Source organism: Acanthisitta chloris, unplaced genomic scaffold (assembly GCF_000695815.1).
Source record: "Acanthisitta chloris isolate BGI_N310 unplaced genomic scaffold, ASM69581v1 scaffold18602, whole genome shotgun sequence".
Lineage (NCBI taxonomy): Eukaryota > Metazoa > Chordata > Aves > Passeriformes > Acanthisittidae > Acanthisitta > Acanthisitta chloris.
The window spans coordinates 1,130-16,965 of NW_008660104.1; the positions used below are offsets into that span (position 1 = coordinate 1,130).

At 52.1% G+C, this 15,836-nt stretch overlaps 1 protein-coding gene across 1 annotated transcript in view; it reads left to right on the top strand.

The window, feature by feature from the left end:
• The first annotated feature begins 8,068 nt into the window (after positions 1–8,068).
• Positions 8,069–15,836, top strand: part of PIP4K2B (phosphatidylinositol-5-phosphate 4-kinase, type II, beta) — a 10,425-nt gene continuing 2,657 nt past the window's right edge. The window contains exons 1-6 of the mRNA XM_009069699.1: positions 8,069–8,161; positions 9,423–9,519; positions 12,758–12,910; positions 13,834–13,980; positions 14,323–14,361; positions 15,665–15,778. Coding sequence (XP_009067947.1) covers positions 8,097–8,161; positions 9,423–9,519; positions 12,758–12,910; positions 13,834–13,980; positions 14,323–14,361; positions 15,665–15,778 — 615 coding nt within the window. The 5' untranslated portion in view covers positions 8,069–8,096. The remainder of the gene's footprint in view (positions 8,162–9,422; positions 9,520–12,757; positions 12,911–13,833; positions 13,981–14,322; positions 14,362–15,664; positions 15,779–15,836) is intronic.

Genomic DNA, 15,836 nt, shown 5'->3' on the forward strand with positions numbered 1-15,836 from the left:
CTATGCTCTTGGATGTGGGTGCTGGATTCTGGTCCGGATGGTCAGGGAATTCAGGAACCTCATCCCTTCCTCTTTTCATACCCTTTTAGGGCTCACACCTATTGCTCCAGGGGATTAGTGGATGTTTCCTAGAGAGTGAAAGGGATTTAGGCTTATATTTTCTTAACAGAAACAGATAACACACGGGAGAAAAAAAACCAAACCAAAACCAGGAGACTTGCATTCCTGGCTGGAGTGAAAGCTTCCAAATGGAGTTGAGAGTCAGAGGATGTTCCAAGTGCTCAGAAGCAGCGGCATAATGAGTTTAATCAGCCTTTGATCAGTGGTGCTATTAGGAGCCCTGAAGAAATGGAAATGGATGGGAATCTTCCCTTTTCAGTCGTGGCCTCTCAGGGCCAGTCGTCGTTGATTCGTGGCAATTTGCCTTTTTTGGTGTTTTTTTTTTTTTTTCTGTGGGGTTTTTGTGTTGTAGCTGTCTGGGCAGTCGGAGCCTGGCAGGGTTTGAGGCACTGGCTCAGGGCAGTGGCACTTTGGGAGCACTTGGCTGTCACTTATGTAGGCAAAGGGAGGAAAGGAAACTGACCCTGAGCTGGTGATGGGGAGTGGGAAGAAACTGCTGCCAGGAAAGAGCTGAGAAGAGAGTGAGAAGAGTTCAGCTGTGACCTCCTCACCCTGGGATAGGCATCCAGGATTTCCCAATGAATTCCTTCAGCTCTCTGCCACAGTGTGTGCCTTTGGGTGAGCCTCTGGGTGCCCAGAGGGTGGTGGCTGTGTGACAGAGCTGTGAGCTCAAGTGGCTCCGTTGACTCACCACGAGCAGCTGCTCCTCCTGGGCTGTGTCTGGGAGATGGTGTTGGTGCCCTGGATAGATGGGAATTGGGATTGCTTCCAGGGGGTTTGGACTGTGTATTGGTGTTAGGTATTGGATATCTGTTAGTATTAGGTATTCATTAGTGTGAGGTATTTATTAGGTATTATTTAGGTATTTAGACCATGTAGAAATAATTTCAGGAATACCTTTAGAGGTATTTGTATTATTTAGGTATTTAGACCATGTAGAAATAATTTCAGGAATACCTTTAAACTTTTGTTAGGAATCTTTGGGGGTTGTTTAGTGTTTGGCTCCTTGGAGCAGAGTTGGGACAAGGAGGGCTGAGGCTCCTGGCTGTGTCCATGGAGCTCTGCCTTGGGATCCTCACAGTGGGAGGAGCAGGGAACAGCTCTCAGCACAGTATTATTTAGGTATTTAGACCATGTAGAAATAATTTCAGGAATACCTTTAAACTTTTGTTAGGAATCTTTGGGGGTTGTTTAGTGTTTGGCTCCTTGGAGCAGAGTTGGGACAAGGAGGGCTGAGGCTCCTGGCTGTGTCCATGGAGCTCTGCCTTGGGATCCTCACAGTGGGAGGAGCAGGGAACAGCTCTCAGCACAGCCCCAGGGCTGTGCCAGGAAGATTTCTGTCAAAATGACTTGCATCTGAGATGAACTTTTTCACAGAGAAATCAAACAAACAACCATTTTATGCAATCCCTGAAGCAATTCCCGTGGGTCCATTAACAGTCTGGCAGCAGCCTTGGCTTTAAACAAGCTCGTGAACAGCTGGTGTTAGCACAGCACATGGGTCTGGAGAGGAGCAGGAGCACCCCAAGAGCAAGAACTGGCTCTGGAACACCAGTTTGGAGTGGTTAAACAACCAGCTGGGCTTGGCTGTGCTGGTGGTCCCCAGGCAGTGCTAAACAGAGGGAGTTGGGCTCAGGGTGGGGCCAAACGTGGGTGGGTTTAGTCCAGCAGCTGAATTTTGGACTGGAAGCCATGGAGGGAGGGGAGAACTGGTGCAGAGAGAGCAAAGTGGAGCCACAGAGGCTCATCCTTGTGGTCTGAGTGTTCTGTAAGACACTAAATCCAGCAGAGCTGGAGATGGTTCCTGGGGAAGCGTCGCTGGTTGTTGTCATGGCATTGGGAGAGGAGCTGCAGCTCCTCAGTGTTGGGTCCATGTGTGTTCTCCATGCTCTGACTGGATCCATGTGCACGGGGATTCACCCATGGGCTGGGGAAGTTGGGATGGTTCTGGAAGGGAGAAACCGTCTCCCACCCAACAGGATGAACACAGGGAGTTGTGTGATGCTCTGGAAACCATGGAAACGGTTGTAAGGTGCTGATTTTACAAGGCATTGGGATCCCAGGGAGTTTGGGGAGGTGTTGGAGTGGTGACTCTTGGATCTGTGTGTTCAATGAGCAGTTGAGTTTGTGGTGATGGTTCTCCAGGTGCCACTTGATCAGCTGGAAGGGATCCCTGGGGCTCTGGCAGGGAGAGGGGGAAGCATAAACATCCCATTTCTGTGGAAACAGGGAGATGTGTTGGCTGTGTGGATCTTGCCTGAGGCAGCCTCTTGCACTCCAGAGGCTCTGATTCCTGGCTGGATCATGAGGCAATCTCCCAGGACCTTTAGGAGTGGTGCCAGGCAGCACAGAGCTCGTTAGTATTCCAGGGACACAGCAGAACTGGGATGTGCAGCACGCTCCTCCCTGCTGCTGCAGCCCTGGGTTTGGTGTTGCCATGTTAATTGCAGCCAGAGCAGCATCTGCCACATATCAAATGTTCAAATCCCAGAAATTGGGCCTGGCACGGCAGGGACAGCCTGGATCTGTCCTTCCCAACCTCGCTGGCTGCTGTGGCTCTAATTGACCTCTGGAGAGAGCTGCATATGGCCATGGCAGCTCCTGGGAGTCACCCAGGCTGTGGCTCTCAGCCTTCTGATCCCAGGATCAGGATTCCAGGAGCCCTTTTTGGGCATGGATAGAAGAGAAGGTTATCCTGGGTGGATCAGTGAGGAAAATGAGGCTCATTTCCCTCCTTTGCCACTGACTCCTGTGGCCACGGGGAGGTTAGTTAAAATTCCCATTCCTTGGCTGTTGTTTGGAGTGAGGGAAGGGATATAGCCCTGCTCCCTGCAAATAGACTGGGAGGATGGATGCATCCCAGTGGTCCCAAGGTCATCCTGGCAGGATGGGACACTTGATTGCTCTGCCTGTGATGCAGCCAGGAGGCCTTTCCTTGGGAGTTAGCTTTCCAGCAGGCTTCCAAGCACTTTGCTTGGGGAAGGGATGGGTTTGTTGTCACTAGGATTTGCTTTTTTTGCCTCCTAAGGCATCCTGGTGTCCCCTGAGCACGGAGAGGAATTATTGACTAGAAGATTCATGCTCCCATGGCGTTGCAGGGGGGTTGTTAGCATGGATCCTGATTAATCATGCTCTAATTCATGGAAAACTGGATTTTTCTCTCAAACCATCACCCAGTTGCTGCACCGTGCTAAGTTTTGCTGCAGCTGTGGTTTTGTCTCCATGCTAAAGTGATTTTTGCCATGTGTCTTTTACCTCTTTCCCCCGAGGATAATAAAGTTTAACTAATGCTCACAAAGTACTTGGAGGTGCCTGATTGAAAGGCTTGGAGGGGAACAAAGTGTCTTTATTTTCCTGAGCAGATTCCTGTTGTAAAGAATCCTAGAGAGAGGAGGCTCAAACACTCCCATCAGCTGCATCTTGTTAGTAAACAAATTGCATTTTCCCATCAATTTACTAATGGTAATTGCCACTCTGAGGCTACAGTCAGGTTTGGAAACAAAATTATGCCTGGCCTGTTCATCCCAACAGCTGTCCCTGAGTGACATGGAATATTGATGTGGCTCTTACTGGGAAAGGAATTGGCTTTGGTGGCAAACACAAATTATCAACCACAGATCAACCCAGAATCCTCCTGACTGGTTTGGCTCAAGAATTCCAGTGACCAGGAAATAAAAGCTTGACAGAGAGAAGGAAGAGGTTTTTCCAGCCTGGAAGGACAGGAGGTATTTGGAGACTTCTTGGGGATGTAGGCAAAGCTGAGTGAGGATGAAGGGCCTGGGCAGTGCTGGGGGGAAGGAGGAGCTGCAGAGTTGAGCTTGCTGTTCCCTGGGTGCTAAAGAGGAGGGTGGTGGTTGTGGATTTGGAGAGATGAAGGTCTTCCCTCCCTCATTTCCTGTTGTTACTCCATCCTGGTCCCTCCTTGGTAGCACCTGCCTTTCCCTCTGCATCTCTGGGATTGTGGCTGCTTTGATCTGCCTCTTCTCTCTCCTTGCTGGAATGACTCTGGACTCTCAGTGCTGCCTGACTTGCTTGGGAATTGCTCCTTTGTTCTCAGAATGTGATGAGAAACCGGTGGAGAGATGGGAACCGGCTCCGTGTTCCTGCTGTCGCAGGGTGAAGGTGTCGGGTGGTTTGTCTAAAATGTGTCTTGATTTTAAACCCTCTGAGAGCTCCTGAGCCTTTTGTGAGGCTCATTTTGTGTGTGCCATTCCCACTGTCCGTGACCTGGGAGGGGCAGGGCTGGGCCTTATGTCTTTCTGCAAAATGCAGGTGGCAAAATGCAATTTTTTATGTGCTTTCAGCCTGGGCTGGGCCCTGTCAGGTGGCTGTGCTTCTGCCTAGTGGGGAGAGGAGAGGACTGGGCAGAACCAGGAGCTGATTTTCAAGTGGATTCACTGCCAGGTCAGGGATAAAAGCCTGGAAGCCTTACAGAGCCCCAGCAGCACACTGGGTATGGGGGCACATCCCTGGGCTGAGGAGCTTCTGCTCCAAATTAGCTGTTCTTTGTCCACTTTGGGGCCTCTAAAGCCTTTGTAGCAGAGGTGTGGCAATATCCTGGGCACAGACTGCTGTACCTGCTGTCGTGTGATGCTCAAAATAGCCTGTGAGCCCTGCAGGGAGGGAGCAGGTGTGACTGCTGCACTCTGCTGTCTGCACTTACCTCCTCCAGAGCCAAGAACCACATCCAGGATCTCACTGCCCATCTTGTACCCAAAGGTGGTGGTACAGGCAAACTTCCCAAGGCTGGGAGACATCTCTTTTTGGGAGACAGGTGTGTCAGAGACATGGCAATAAGCTCCCCAGGAGCTGAGGCTTGCCCAGCACCTCTCTGCTGTGCACCTTGCTGTGACCTTGCCTCGTGTAGCATAAATACCCCGAGACACACACTCTGCTATATATAATCTCCTGCCACACTCCTCTCCCTGGGGAGAAGGCGAGAGAGCAAACATGTGCCAGGCGTTAGTCACGTTGCTCCCGGAGGCTGCTCAGATTCCACAGGGATAAGCAGAGGAGAGGATCCCTGCGGAGAGGTGCTGGGTGCTGGTCACAGCTTTCCTTTGGACAAGGGCTCCTCGTGTTTCACTTGGCTGCAGGACACAGCCTGGTGAGCCTCAGGGAAGGGAACTGGATGCTGAGGGTTGTGCTGTGAGGAGGGAGGGGTTGGGATGTCCTTTTTCCAAGGCAGTGTGGGGGCTTTTCATTCCTCTCCCTTTGGAAAGTGGGAGCCCACAGGGCTTAAAAACCAAACAAATTGATGCACCCAACACCAAAAACGCCTAAACAAACCCACGTTTGCTTCCAGACTAGTGTCAGGAACAAAGGTCCAGTGGCCACCTGACCTAGTGGAGAGCAGTGGGCAGTGCTGGGGCTAGAAATGGCCAGTGCAGCTCTTCATCCAGATTTTGGTGCCCAGCACAACCCCCTTCCTTCTCCCTGGCTCCTCCAGAGCCAGAATTCCGAAGCATCCAGAAATCTCTGCTGTACACAGCTGGGAGGGGGCAAAGCCTTCACAGGGTGGGGGTTTGGGGCTGTTGTCAGGCTGTTGTATCTTGGGAGCATCTTTGAAAGGAGCTCCTGACGTACCATTTCTGCCAGTCAGGAGTGTGGCAACAGGTACAGCAATCGCTTTGAGGTCTGTGCCGAGGCAGAAACGAGGGCACCCAGAGCCGCCTGACATCTCCCTCTGCTAACGTCTGTGTCTGAATTTCTGCCAGGGAGGAGACAGTCTCCAAATCGCTGTTCCCTCTCAGCCGTCAGCACCCTTCCTCCGCTCTGCACCGAGCTGATAATGGCTTGTTTGTGCCTTCCCCAGCGCCGGGAAGAGGGCTGGGAGCAGGCGTGTGGCAGGAGCTGTGCTGTCGGGCTTCCCCTCCTGGTAGACAGCAATAATTAGTGGCTGGAGGCAGCGCCTCTGTCGTGGTACAGAATTAGTTGTTTTCTCTTCACCCTGAGGGGAAATCACTGCGTGGGACTGTGCTCCAGCTCCCTGCAGTGGCTGGGAGATCCCTTCCTCAGCCTCAGTCCTCCTTGCTTGTCTCTCTTGTGGCTCAGGGCAGGATTGAGCCTTCAGCTTACCCGGGGGGGTGTCAGCCTCCCTGCCCCGTGCTGCCTGCTGATGGGGAGAGGCAGCTGACATGATTTATTCATTCATCTGTGCAGTTCTCCATACATCCCAGGGCGTTTTATGGGAGTGCTTAATGCTCCTCGGTGCTGCTGTAAGGAGAGCACAGGGCATGGCTGTACCATCTCAGCTCTCAGCAGAGCCGTGGCCGGTTTGCTTCCCAACTCTGTGCTGTGTGGGATGGCTGTCTCTGGAAATAGCCTCTTTTCTCCTTGCAGTTGGATGTGTCTTTCTTTCCAGTCTGACGTGTGTTCAATCTGGTCTGGTTTCTCATGGTGATGATGATGGAGAAAGGAGAAGTACAGACCTCGTGGAATTAGGTCTCCAGAGCTGGGACATCAATGGGCCTTGCAGTGTCCAACAGAGATGTGGCAGCAGCTGTTTGTGTGTCCAGTTGCATGCAGGGAGAGGGGAATCCCAGGCCTGGAGTCTCTTTCCTTTGTCTGGTGGCTTGGCCCCTGTTCCCAGCCAGCAGGGAAGTTTTCCAGCAGCTTTCCAAGTGTGCTGGAAGTCACTTGACCTGCTGAAGATTTGGTGTTGGGAACAGCCCCTAGACCTGACTCCTGGCCAAACCCTGCTGTTGCCAGTGTTGTGCCTCTCTCCAGCATTACCTGCTTGGCATAGTAATCATGGAAACAGAGTTGGAATGAAACTGCTTCCTAAATCCAGGCTGTTAGTAGCAGTTCAAGGGAGATGGGAGTGGTGTGGAGCCTCTGAGGAGAGGCTGAGGGAGCTGGGGGTGTTCAGCCTGGAGAAGAGGAGGCTCAGGGGAGACCTCATCACCCTCTGCAACTCCCTGACAGGAGGTTGGAGTCAGGTGGGGATTGGTCTCTTCTCCCAGGCAACCAGCAGCAGGACAAGAGGGCACAGACTCAAGCTCTGCCAGGGGAGGGTTAGGTTGGATATTAGGAAGAGATTATTTTTTTTTCACCATCCCTGGAGGTTTTCAAGCTGAGACTGGATGTGGCACTTAGTGCCATGGTCTGGTAACCACAGTAGGGTTGGACTTGGTGATCTTGGAGGTCTTTTCCAACTTGGCTGATCCTATGACACCAGGGCCATCCCCAAACACAGCTCAGAAATGTGTTGCCTCTTGACCTGCTCTTGAAGCTGGCACAGCCTTGTCAGTGCAGAGCCTTGTCAGTGCAGAGGCTTGTCTGGAGCAGTTCAGCCAGATCCAGCCCAGAGGAGGATTTTGGTTATTTTTGATGGTTGGTATGAACACTGGCACTGCTGGGTGCTGCAGCACGAGCCTGGTGGTACAATAGTGGCTGAACATTCATTCTTCTGCTTCCCTGTATTCCTGTGGCTGCCACACATGACTAAGGAGCAAAAACAATCTAGTGGAGTGACTCATCCCTTTCGAGAAGGTGTGGGATAAGAGCAACAGGAGACAGCAAGAGAGAAACAGCATCCACAGGGAACTGTGCTGTGCTGCACCAAACCTGCCCATGGCCAAGATTTGGTCATCTGTGATTTGTAACAGAACCGGTGAAGAAATTGGCTGATGCAACATCTCCTAAATGAAGGCAAAGGTGGTTTAGTTAAAACATAAAATCTGCTGTTTCTTGGCTTGTAGGCTTGGGTGCTCAGCTGTGTCTTGGATGGTCAGTGGAAGGTGAAGGAGCAGAGGGAGGACTCACAACAGGATGGAATGAGATCCTTCCTTGTAAACAGTGTTCCTCAGGCTGCCTCAGTCTAAGGGATCCTAATGCTCCAAAATCAGCTGCTGGGGTGTTTGGCAACCCTGGGAAGCCCCTGAGTTCCCTGCAGGGCACTGGAACTTGAGGTTTGAGCCTCCTTTGCCTTTCTCTTTCAGATCAACGAGCTCAGCAATGTCCCTGTCCCTGTCATGTTAATGCCTGATGACTTTAAAGCCTACAGCAAGATTAAGGTGGACAATCATCTATTCAACAAGTAAGTAGGTGCTTCCCATTTGCCTCTAGTTAGAGCTGTGTGCTGTGGGGCAAACTGGCATGGTGAAGGCCTTCTGGACTGTTCCCAGCTGAAATGCCAAGAGGGTCTGGCATGGCTGGACACAAGCCCTGAGCCTGTGCCCTGCCCAGAGCCCTCAGCAGGACGTGGCAGGGCTCAGTCTCTCTTTTGTGGGTTGTTTTATGTCCTTTGAGGGGCAAGAGTGTTCACAGCTCTGAAGCTACGTTGTACCCCTGGCCATGGGCTCTCCCTGGAGTTACCCCCATCTCCTTTTTCCCCAAAAAATCAGTGCTTGGAAGCCCTTTTGAAGCCATAGTTGTGTCTGGTGCTCAGAGCTGTGTTCTCTGCTCTATCTCTGTGTATGTGCAAGGCTGCAGCACTCCCTGATTAATCCTTTGTTTTCACTAAGTTTCCCAGGGATCAGCTTTGGAGAGTGGGAGTGTGATTCCAAAGTTTGTCTTTTCTGCCACGTACAATGTGCAGTATCTGCTCTTCCCTCTTCTCCTACGGAGATTTTAGTTTCCCACATACTGCTGCACAGGATTCTCATTGAGAAGGAGCTGCCAAAATCTCCCACTGTGTCCAAGCAGGACCATCCTCTCTGCTTCTTCCCTCTGGGCAGGAGCAGAGCTGTGGTGGGGAGGAGATCCATCCCTCAGTGACAGGAAATGCTGTCTGTGTCCCACTGGCCTGTGCTTGGGGGCAGCCTGGCAGCAAAGCTGTGCCTGGAACATGCCAGGCTGGAGCTGCTTCCCTCCCACTCCTCTGGCAGAGATGGTTTGTTGGTTTGTCGTGCGTTGACCTTTGTTTTGACGCACGAGTGATCTGATGTGATCTGAAATCAGAGCCCACCCCCCCTCCCCTTTTTCCTCCAGCTTTTCATCTTCCCCAGTAACAGTGTGTGCAGGGGGCAGCTGGGACTGCACAGCACAAAGCAACAAAGGGGGAGGAAAGGGAGAAATTATTCTGTCAGATCTGTGCTGGTGACAGAGGAGATTGTTCTGCGAGACAGACATCCTCAGCCAAACAGCTTCTTAGTCAGGATCCTGCAGACATTGCCACAGAGAGGTGACTTCCAAAGAAACAAGATGTCCTGATGAGGGGAATCACTTGCAGAGCCAGGACCCTTGTAGGTGGGAGGGGGTGGGATGTCCTGGGGGGTTGGCAGTGGAGTGGGAGAAAGATTGAATTTGATTTCACAAGCTGATTGTTACACAAGAATATCTTTTCTGCTCTGCCCCAGGGAGAACTTGCCAAGTCGCTTTAAGTTTAAGGAATATTGTCCACTGGTGTTCAGGAACCTCCGAGAGAGATTTGGGATTGATGATCAAGACTACCAGGTACTGTCTCTTCTCTCCCTGCCCTCCTAACACCTTTCCCTGAGGTAGAATAACCAAACTGGAGGAGAAACTATGATACAAACGTTTTTAGCATCAGCTTTTCTGGGTTGGTAGTCATGGGGTGAGTGGTTTTACATAACCCAAGGTCCCACAGCCGTGGAAATCTTGTTGTGCCAAGCACTGGGCAATAGGAGAAGGAAAAGATGGTCCTTGGTGCAGAGAGCTTAGCCCCAGGCATGAACCAGGAGGCACAGATGGCTGTGGACAGGAAGAGGTGGAGGATAGCAACGATCCAGGGCAGAACATCTGCAAGGAAAATGAGTCTGTAGTGTTTTCACAGATTCAGGTGCTGCTTTTAACCAGGTGTTTGTGCTGTGGAGTTGGGTGTATCAAGGTGGGACACATCCCCTAAGGCTCAGCTTGGCCTGGGAGGGGAGAGATTTGTCTTTGGCTACCCCCACTGGGCTTAAATCCAGGGAAGGGGGCATGTCACAGCTCTCCCTGCTGCAGCAGGGCCTCGCTTGCTCACACAGCTCCAAGCTCTGTGCAGGCAGGAGAGGAGGAGCAGCAGGCTGCCTGGAGAGCTCCTCAGTGAGGGGAAAGCCAGTGCAGGGAGAGGGAGGCTTTGATCCCTGCGTGGCCTTTGGCAGCCCTGGGTGTCAGGGAATTAGCCGCCGCCGATGGAGACAGGCAGAGTGCCAGCACTGAGGGATCAGGGCATCCTCTGAGAGACTCTGCCAGCCCAGGGAGGCACATGGGGGGGAGTGTTGCAAGCTTCCTGCTCATTCCCTCCTTTGCTTCACGTGCTGTTCCTGCTCTGCTTCCCTCTGGCAGTGTGTGTGTGTGTGTGTGCCCACGTCACACACATCCATGTGCCTTCCCTGAGTGTGTCCCACACTCCTGTGAGCTCTCAGCACTTGGTTTAGCATTTACCTGTTGTTCTGAAGGATTGCTTCTCTCATCTCTGGCAGAGTTTGGCTTTTTTCAAAGTGTCCAGCTATGAACTGAGTTAAATTCAGGTGGATAAAATGTGATGGCTTGAGTGGGAACAGAGCCAGAATGCTAAATATAACAGCCCAAGTGTGGAAGAGGTGGGAGGGACAGGAAGGGAGCAAAGCAATCCGAAGGGCTGTGAGTTTGGTAACGCTCTGTGTGGTCACGATTTCTCCTTCCCATCTCCGGGAGAAGAGCTCTGTGGTTTTGAGGTGAGAGCTGATTAAACTGCCTAGCACAGGCTCCTTTGCAAATGTCAGCAAGAAGCAAAGGGGATTTTTCTGTTTGCCTTTATTTTCCTGACACTTTCTAAAGCTGTTGGCAGGAGCAGAGTTTTTCCCCTGCTTCATTAAAGTTTTAAAAGCTTTAAATGCTTCATTCTGAAAGGAAACCTCTGGGCTCACTTGCAGCATGACATGGTAAATCCTTCTTTCACAGCAGGCTCTGTCTGTGTGTGTGTGCCTGCAGCTGAGCAGGCTCCCTCTGCTGCCAGCCCTCCGGAGCTGAGGGAGGAGGAGAGAGCAGTGGGACTGTCACCCTCGAACACATTGTCCGGCCCTGAGATGCTGAAACACAGCTGCCTGGCTAAACACCACTGTCCAGCTGTTTGTCCAGCTGTGTTTCAGAGCACAGCTCTCCACTCTCCCCCTCTGCTTGCTCCTGTGGCAAGGAAACACTGCTGAGAGGCTCCTGAACAGGTGCTGGGCAGGTGGAGGGGGAAGGTGGAGCTCAGAAGTGATGGAGGAAACAAACAGGAGAGGTGACCTGCTTGGCTTGGCAGGTGTGAGGAGCAGCAGCTGTGGCTGAGGGATGAGGCTCACAGCAAGTGCCACTGCCTGGGGAGAGGCATCAGAACAAAGAGCTGCTCAGGGAATGGAGTGTAGATCCTTGCTCTGCAGTTTTCCTGGGATTTTCCAGTCGTGCTGCAAGTCTGAAGGGGAAGCTGCAGTGTCTCGTTGCTAAGGGTGGAGACAGGAGATACAGACAGATGCTGCTGCTTGTCGGAAGAACAGCTCAGCTATTTATACTCAGCAGCTTTTTTTGTCCCGTGGCAAGAGCAGCAGAGGCTGAGGGTGGCTCTTGGCTGCAGGATGACCTGTAAAGAATTCCCAAACAATGAGACTTTGGCCAGTTTTAGCTGCTTTTTGATGGAACAGGCAGCAGGCCATTTCAGTTTTGTTCTGCTCTTCCTTAAACCTTAGAAACATCCTCATGGTTCTTCAGTTTCCAGGAGGAAATGCTAAGAACTTGTGGCCTATATTTTGCCTCTTTAGTGAAATATTTCTCCAGAAACACCTGCCAGGTGTGGGAGTAAAACATGTCAAGAGATAACAGGCCCAGGTGGAGGCTCTGAGGCTCTGACCAGACTTGTAAACAGTTGGGTGCTGAACATCTGAACTCTCAAGGACATCTCAGTACCAGGCACAGAGTGTTTGCAGGTGTGCTCTGGGCTCGCCCAGCACCCTGTCACCATTCAGAGCTGGAGCACACTGGGATGTGTGTGCCAGAGCCACATGTTGGAGCTGGCCCTGCTCACCCAATGCTTCCCAAGCTCTTCCCTCTCCAAGGACAGATGTGTTCCACAGCTCAGCCATGGAGCTGGCCCTGCTCACCCGATGCTTCCCAAGCTTTTCCCTCTGCAGGGAGGGATGTGTTCCAAAGCTAAGCCATGAAGCTGTCCCTGCTCACCCATGGTTTTCCAAGCCCTCTCTTCCCTCTGCAGGGAGGGATGTGTTCCAAAGCTAAGCCATGAAGCTGTCCCTGCTCACCCATAGTTTTCCAAGCCCTCTCTTCCCTCTCCAAGGAGAGATGTGTGTTCCACAGCTCAGCCATGGAGCTGGCCCTGCTCACCCATAGTTTTCCAAGCCTCTCCAAGGATGGGTGTGTGTTCCACAGCTAAGCCATGGAGCTGGCCCTGCTCATAGTTTTCCAAGCCTCTCCAAGGACGGATGTGTGTTCCACAGCTCAGCCATGGAGCTGGTCCTGCTCACCCATAGCTTCCCAAATTCTTCCCTCTCCAAGGATGGATGTGTGTTGCACAGCTCAGCCATGGAGCTGGTCCTGCTCACCCATAGCTTCCCAAATTCTTCCCTCTCCAAGGATGGGAGCTCTCTCCTCTCCAAGGATGGATGTGTGTTCCACAGCTCAGCCATGGAGCTGGCCCTGCTCACCCATGGCTTCCCAAGCTCTTCCCCCACAGGGAGGTGGCAGGTCCTGCCTGTCCCCCCCCGTTGTGTCCCCGCAGAACTCGGTGACGCGCAGCGCGCCGGTGAACAGCGACAGCCAGGGCCGCTGCGGCGCGCGCTTCCTCACCACCTACGACAGGAGGTTTGTCATTAAGGCAGTGTCCAGTGAGGATGTGGCCGAGATGCACAACATCTTAAAGAAGTACCACCAGGTACGGTGAGTCTGGAACCCTGGGAGGGGAGGGAGGTGCAAACACCCTGGGGATTTGGAGCTTGGGTTCGGTTGCGCAAAGCTTTCGTGGAGGAAAATAAAGTTCCTTAGGATCTGAGAGCTAAATGTGGCCCAGCTGCCTCCTCCTTCCTGGGGCTGAGCCCCTTCACAGCTCATCCAGTTCCTTACATCAATGAATTATGGATTGCTGGTACCTGAGACCTGTAAACATACTCCTAATTCAGTCCTTTGCATTAGACATTCCAGAGGGACTGGAGAGGAGGAGGGAAGAGAGGGCAAAGTGGGACAGCTAGAAATGTTCTACCTTTGTCCATGTTCCTGCCAGCTTCTCTGCTCTTCATGTTCAGATACACTCAGGTCACCAGGAGAAGTGAAGTTTCATAGCTTCATAGGATGTTAAGGGGTTGGGATGGAGCTTAGAGATCATCCAGTGCCAACCCCCTGCCCTGGGCAGGGACACCTCCCACCAGAGCAGGTTGCTCAAGGCTTTGTCCAACCTGGAATGAACACTGCCAGGGCTGGGATATCCAACCCTGCCCATCCAAGCTGGGCAGTGCCAGGGCACACTTGACTCATGGCACACAGTCATGAATCATGGAATAGTTTGGGTTGGAAGGGACCTTAAAGATCATCCAGTTCCACCCTCTGCCATAGCCAGGTATGCCACCCACTGGATCAGGTTGCTCAGGGAATGGGATACCGTGTCACAGCTCAGAGCTGGAAGATTCTTATCACCCCTTCACTCTTTTTCTTGAGCCATTTTAAACCTCCTTTCCTTTCACATGGGTGTCAGGTGGCTGGAAGTGGAGGCTTTGCTATCAGCTGAGCTTGTGCCATGTCAGAGATGGGGTTTGTGTGACAGAACTGTCCTTCTCTGCCCTTCCCTCCCCTGCTCTCCTGCAGTTCATCGTGGAGTGCCACGGGAACACCCTCCTGCCCCAGTTCCTGGGCATGTACCGACTCACCGTGGACGGGGTGGAAACCTACATGGTGGTCACCAGGAATGTGTTCAGCCACAGGCTGACTGTGCACAGGAAATATGACCTGAAGGTGAGGCTTTGGGAGAGCCGTGGTGCTGGGAGCTCCTTCTCCAGCAGGGTGAGGGTTGGTCTTTATAGCACCCACTTGGCAAGGTCATGGGCATTGGGTTTTGGCCAAGGGATCAAGTCTGGGGGCTCTGGATGGAGCTGCAAATGTTCCATTCCCCCATCCCAAATCCCCTGCTACACCAGGGAGATGTGTGATTCCGTGTCAGGCATAAAAATGGAGTTGAGCACTGATTTTAAAAAATATTCCCATTATTTTCCTGCATGGAAAAACTAAATGGTGTCAGTAGTCTGGGAATGTGACGTAGAGTGCAGCAATGATCTTTGCTTTACTTTTCTTTACCAGGGCTCAACAGTATCCAGGGAAGCAAGCGATAAAGAGAAGGTATGGACATCCCTGGCCAGCCTTTCCTTCCTCCTGCTGGTTGGAAGCAGATGGGATCCAAGTGACTTCCCTTTTCCAAAGGGGTACTGAGCAGGGGATAATGAACAGGCCCTGAGTGCTAACCTGTTTCTGTCCCACCTTTTCAGGCTGTGCCCAGTAGTGCTCAAGAAGAGAAGGTGCTGGTGTTGCCCTGCTTTGTTATGTTGGCACTGCCAAGAATGGGGGAATTTCCTGGGGGACAATCCCACCAGTACCAACCCCCCCAGTAGTGCAGTGGTGTCTTTATGGAAGGATTTCTCCATAGCACTAGGTACCAAACTGAGACAGGTCAGCAGTCAGATTTTCCAAGAGATGCTTTTAGGAACCAGCCCAGCTCCTCTTGGATTCTTGGAATATCTCAGTATGGACCTAAACTTGGGTTCTGGTGCCAGTGGAAGAAGAATTATCATTCAGATCCACACTGATCACACAACCTTCACTTAGGACAAAGCATCCTGCCCCTGCAAAACCTCAGCTGTGGTTCTGCCAGGAAGTTCCTATGGAAATCACAGCAGTGCCTACATGCTTTGCCCATAGGATTTCCAGGTTGGAAGTCTCCTCCAGCCTGCCCTAAGATGGGATCTCTGCTGTGAGCCAGGGAACTCCCATTTACACCAACACCCTCTGGTGTCACCATGCCCAAGTGTCCCCAGCTCACTGGCCTGAGCCATTTCTGCGTGTGCACTTTGCCTCAGACCATTCCTACAAGATCTATAAAGCCACCACACATTCCTGTGTCATTTTAAGGATGGAATCATTGAATTCCCAGTTGCACAAAGGAGTTGTGAGTCCTTCCACAGCTCTGAGAAGTCCTCAGGGCCTGCAGCAAGCAGATTCCTCACCAAGTAGTGGTGTTCATTTTCTCCTCAAGTCTTTAGGGAGCCAAGCTTTGTTTTTCCAAGCTCTCACCCTTTTCCCCCCAGTCAGGAGCCAACAAGATTAATTTCTTCTCTATTCTGGGAGATGCTTGGACTCTCTGTGGCTGGAGTTTTCAGCCTGCAGCACATCTTCCTGGCAGCCTTGAAAGCTGAGTTGCTCTGTCTCCCTTGAGTTTCCCTCTAGGTACAGCTGAGCCCACAGATTCACTGATGCCATTCTCATCCTTAGTGGGCAGGATAAGCCCCTTAAACCAGCCCAAAGCCCCTGATGCAGCAGCCCCAGAGTGGTCGGAGGCTCTGCTCCACCCACACCCTGCCAAGGGATCCGTGTGCCAGCCCTGCCCCAGGGAGCAGGGCTGGAATTTGACACAGGCTTTTTGTTGCAGGCCAAGGATCTCCCAACGTTCAAGGACAACGACTTCTTGAATGAGGGTCAGAAGCTGCATGTTGGAGAAGAGAGTAAAAAGAACTTCCTTGAAAAGCTGAAGCGGGATGTGGAGGTAGTTTCCTGAGGGACAGCTTGGACTCTGTCTCCCATGATCCTCACTGTGGCCTCTG